This window comes from Phaseolus vulgaris, chromosome 7 (genome assembly GCF_000499845.2).
Source record: "Phaseolus vulgaris cultivar G19833 chromosome 7, P. vulgaris v2.0, whole genome shotgun sequence".
Lineage (NCBI taxonomy): Eukaryota > Viridiplantae > Streptophyta > Magnoliopsida > Fabales > Fabaceae > Phaseolus > Phaseolus vulgaris.
Window position 1 is genome coordinate 12907407 of NC_023753.2, and position 4430 is coordinate 12911836.

The 4430-nt window shown below is 49.4% G+C and overlaps 1 protein-coding gene across 1 annotated transcript; it reads right to left on the reverse strand.

Moving 5' to 3' along the window:
* Positions 1-2585: 2585 nt before the first annotated feature.
* Positions 2586-4430, reverse strand: LOC137829059 (uncharacterized). The gene is made up of 2 exons (XM_068635855.1): positions 4039-4430; positions 2586-3933 (listed from the first exon to the last, which is right to left on the reverse strand). Exons 1-2 carry the CDS (start codon positions 4428-4430, stop codon positions 2586-2588), a joined length of 1740 nt encoding a protein of 579 aa, XP_068491956.1.

Below are 4430 nucleotides of genomic sequence, written 5' to 3' on the forward strand. Positions count from 1 at the left end.
TCAAGATCACCATAGCTTTTAGGAGGATCTTGCTCATACACATCCATGGCTTCCGCACCATCTTTCACATGATTCTAAGAAGAACTTCATGAATTTGCCATCAACTTCTTCAGCCCAAGACTCCTTGGCCTTCTCCAACCTCCTCTTCAAGCCTCTCAACAAAACCCGATTGGCTGACTCCACTTGCCCATTCGTTTGTAGGTGCTCCACAGAAGCGAACACCTGCTGTATTCCAACATCCCCACACAGCTTCTTCAACAGGTGACTTGCAAATTGAGTCCCATTATCTGATACCAAATTCTTAGGCACACCAAACCGACACACAATATTCTTCCACACGAAACTTTGAATCTTGTGCGCGTTGATATGGGCTACTGGTTCTGCTTCAATCCACTTCGTGAAGTACTCGATCGCCATAACCAAGTACTTCATTTGCCTGATCGCCAATGGAAAGGGTCCCAGAATATCAATTCCCCACGTATGGAACGGCCAGGGGCTGTAAATTGACTTTAGCTCTTTTGGAGGCGCCTTGTGCCAATCGGCGTGCTGCTGGCATTGCTTGCAATACTGGGCATATTTCTTGCAATCTTCCCTCATTGTGGGCCAATAATAACCTGCACGGAGAGTTCTTGTTGCCAAAGCTCGACCCCCGATGTGGCTCCCGCAAATCCTCTCGTGGAGCTCAGCCATAATTCTCATGCACTTCTCTCCATGTACACATACTAAAAGAGGATGTGTAAACCCAAACCTGTACAACTCGCCATCGATGAGGGTGAACCTGCTGGAATTCTTCTTTATCTTCCTAGCTTCTGTCGGGTCCATTGGGAGCACGCCATCCGCCATGTAGCACTGATATGGCGTTATCCATGTATCTGGCTCATGGATAGGACAAACTTGCATCATCTTTACCTCTCCCACTGGATGTGCTCTAACTCTTAGCGTCCTCAAAGTCTCCTGAGTCAAGGATCTTTGGCTCCTCGCCATCCTTTCCATCGACTTGCAAATTTGAAGGACCTGGTGATCTGCCACAAATGCTCGAGGTGTCTTCAAAGTTTCTTGTATGATGGTCCTCTGCCTGCCCCCCTTGCCCGAACTGGGGAGCTTGGCTAGCAAGTCAGCTCGGGCATTTTGCTCCCTTGGCACGTGTACCACTTCAAACAAAACAAAAGACCTCTTTAACTCTTGCACATACTCCAAGTAAGCCGCCATCTGCGGATCTTTGGCCTGAAACTCGCCAGTTACCTGCCCAGTGACCAACAACGAATCACTCTTGGCCACTAGCACCTTTGCTCCCATTTCCTTTGCCAACAAAATTTCGGCGATCAAAGCCTCATACTCCGCTTGATTATTGCTAGCTTTGAAGGCAAACCTCAGAGATTGTTCTATCAACACACCGTTGGGCCCCTCCAAAATAACTCCAGCTCCGCTGCCCTGCTGGTTAGACGACCCATCCACTGAGAGCACCCAACGAAAATCATCCCCCTCACTCTGTGCTGTTTCAGAAGAGAGCTCGACCAAAAAGTCAGCGAAGATTTGCCCCTTGATCGATCCTCGGGCTCATACTTAATATCGAATTCTGACAACTCCACCGCCCATTTTACCATCCTCCCAGCTACATCTGGTTTCTTCAAAACCTTCTGGATGGGTAAATCAGTCATTACTAACACCGTAAAGCTTTGGAAGTAACGACGCAACCTCCTCGTCGAAAACACAACCGCCAACGCTGCTTTCTCTAAGGCTTGATATCTCACTTCTGGGCCCTGCAACACCTTACTAACAAAATAAATAGGTTTCTGGACTTGATCTTGATCCTGGACGAGTACCGCACTTATCGCCTTCTCAGTTATGGCAAAATACAACCTGAGGGGAGTTCCCATTTGAGGTTTACACAGAACCGGCGGGCTCGCCAAATACTCTTTGAGCTTCACAAAAGTTTCTTCGCACTCCCTCGTCCATACAAACCTATTATTCCTCTTCAGACATTGGAAGTACGTGTGGCCTTTCTCGCCACTAGCAGATACGAATTGAGACAGGGCGGCCATCCGGCCTGTGAGCTGTTGCACCTCCTTTACAGTGGCAGGACTCCTCATCGCCAAAATGGCAGCACACTTGTCAGGATTTGCCTCGATTCCCCTCTCAGTCAAGAGAAATCCCAAAAACTTCCCTGCCTCCACGCCGAAAATGCACTTCTCGGGATTCAATTTCAGCTTGTACTTGGCTATTGTAACGAACAACTCTTCCAGATCAGTAACGTGCCTGCTCTTTTCCAGAGATGTCACGACCATATCGTCAACATATGGTTGCACATTCCTCCCAAGCATAGGGGCAAGCACCTTATCCATTAGCCTCTGGTACGTAGCTCCCGCATTCTTCAGCCCAAAGGGAATCACCTTGTAGCAATAGCACGACCTTTCCATCATGAAAGCAGTCTTTTCCTCATCCATTGGATGCATCTTAATCTGGTTATATCCCGAGAAGGCGTCCAAGAAACTGAGCAATTACACCCTGACGCACTGTCCACCAGGGCATCTATACTTGGCAAAGGATAAGAATCCTTTGGACAGGCTTTATTTAAATCTGTAAAATCAACGCACATCCGCCATTTCCCATTGCTCTTCTTGACCAGAACGACATTGGCGAGCCATTCCGGATATTGAATTTCCCTGATATGACCTGCCGCGAGGAGTTTTTGCGTCTCGTCCCTGATCGCTTGTCTCCTTTTGATCAGAGCGGATGGTGATAACCACCCCCTCCATTGAAGGTAACTTGACCTTCATGTGCCTCGTTGAAGGCACAACTCCTATCCTGTTGAGTGTTGGCCTTCCCAACAGGATATTATATGCCGAAGGAGCGTTCACAACAAGGTACCTGATCTTCTCTGTGCACGAGGCCACCCCATCTCTGAACGTCGTTCTTAACTCAATGTACCCCCTGACGTCCACTTGATCACCAACAAAACCGTATAAGCAGCCCCCATATGGCCTCAGCTGGTCAGGGGATAACTGTAACTTTTCGAAAGTCGGCCAAAACATCACATCTGTCGAGCTTCCTTGATCGACCAACACCCGATGAACCATCCTCCCCGCCGTAACAAGCGAGATTACAATAGGATCATTGTCATGAGGCCCAACATCCCTAAGATCTTCTTTGGTGAACGTGATGTCCATGTCGGGCGAGCGATCCTCAAAAGCCTCCACTGTCATCACGGACCTTGTATATTTCTTCTGCTGTGATGCAGTACACCCACCACCCGAGAATCCACCAGTTATAGTGTGGATCTCACCGTGAATGGGTCCTTCATGCTGCTGTCCCTCACTGCTCGCCGGTTGTGAACCTGACGATTGCCCCATTTGCTTCTCCAGCAAATAGTCTTTCAAGAACCCACACTTGACCAACTCGACGAGTTGGTATCCCAAAGCCAAGCACGAATTGATGGAATGGCCAAAACTCTTGTGGAACTCACACCACGCGTCCGGTTTTGGCCCCAACAACTTATCCGTTGTCTTCTCAGGTACTTTGAGCCTGGCAACAATGTTGGGAATGGCGATCAGGTCAGCCAATCCCATCAAAAACTCATACCTCGGCGGGCGATTAGACTCTCTAGGCCGCCCTGGCCCCTTCCCCTTGCTCTTCTTTGGATCATAAGGATGATGCATCCTTTGATCCTTCTTCCCTGCCGCCGCCTCCATCACCCTCTGCGGCTGAATCCTCGTCTGAGTGCGTGGCTTAGCTGGAGCCACATTTCCTCTCTTCTCGAAAACTTTGCTCTTAGCGGCGATGTGAGCCACGACACGTCGCTGGATTTCAGCGAACGTTGCGGGGTGGCTCCTGATCAGCGATTCACTAAACGGTCCAGGCAACACGCCCTTTTTGAAGGCATGCACAAACATATCTTCTTCCTTACCTGGTAAGCGAACAATCTGAGCTCCGAATCTGTTCAAAAAATCTTTCAGAGACTCCCCTTGATACTGCCTCACATCGAACAGATCATAAGACACCAACGGCGGTGCCTTGTTTACTATGTACTACTCAACGAACATCTTGGAGAACTGCTGGAAGGTGGTAATGTGGCCGGTAGGTAGACTGACGAACCACTCCAGCGCTGTTCCACTGAGAGTGCTCATGAACACCTTGTAGTAGACTGCGTCTGAACCCCCTGAGAGCATCATCTGCGTGTGAAACGCCGTGAGATGAGCCTCAGGATCTTCCACCCCGTTAAAAGATGCTTTCACCGCTACCGCATTTGCAGGGACCACCGTGTCCATGATCTCCTGAGAAAACGGCATGGGAAAATTACGCGGTGGGGACGGGGGTGCAGATCTGTCCCCAGTCGCACGCTCCTCCCGTCCCTGAAGAGCTTTACGTAGCTCTTCGTTGACTCTGATAAGCTCTTCATTTCTAGCCTGTGAGGCCACTAGTGCCTCGTGCAT

Coding starts and splice junctions, on each gene's coding strand:
- LOC137829059 (XM_068635855.1), bottom strand. CDS start 4,430: ATGCACGAGGCACTAGTGGCCTCACAGGCTAGAAATGAAGAGCTTATC. Junction 3,934..4,038: donor TTCCAGCAGTTCTCCAAGAT/GTTCGTTGAGTA, acceptor TTTTTTGAACAG/ATTCGGAGCTCAGATTGTTC.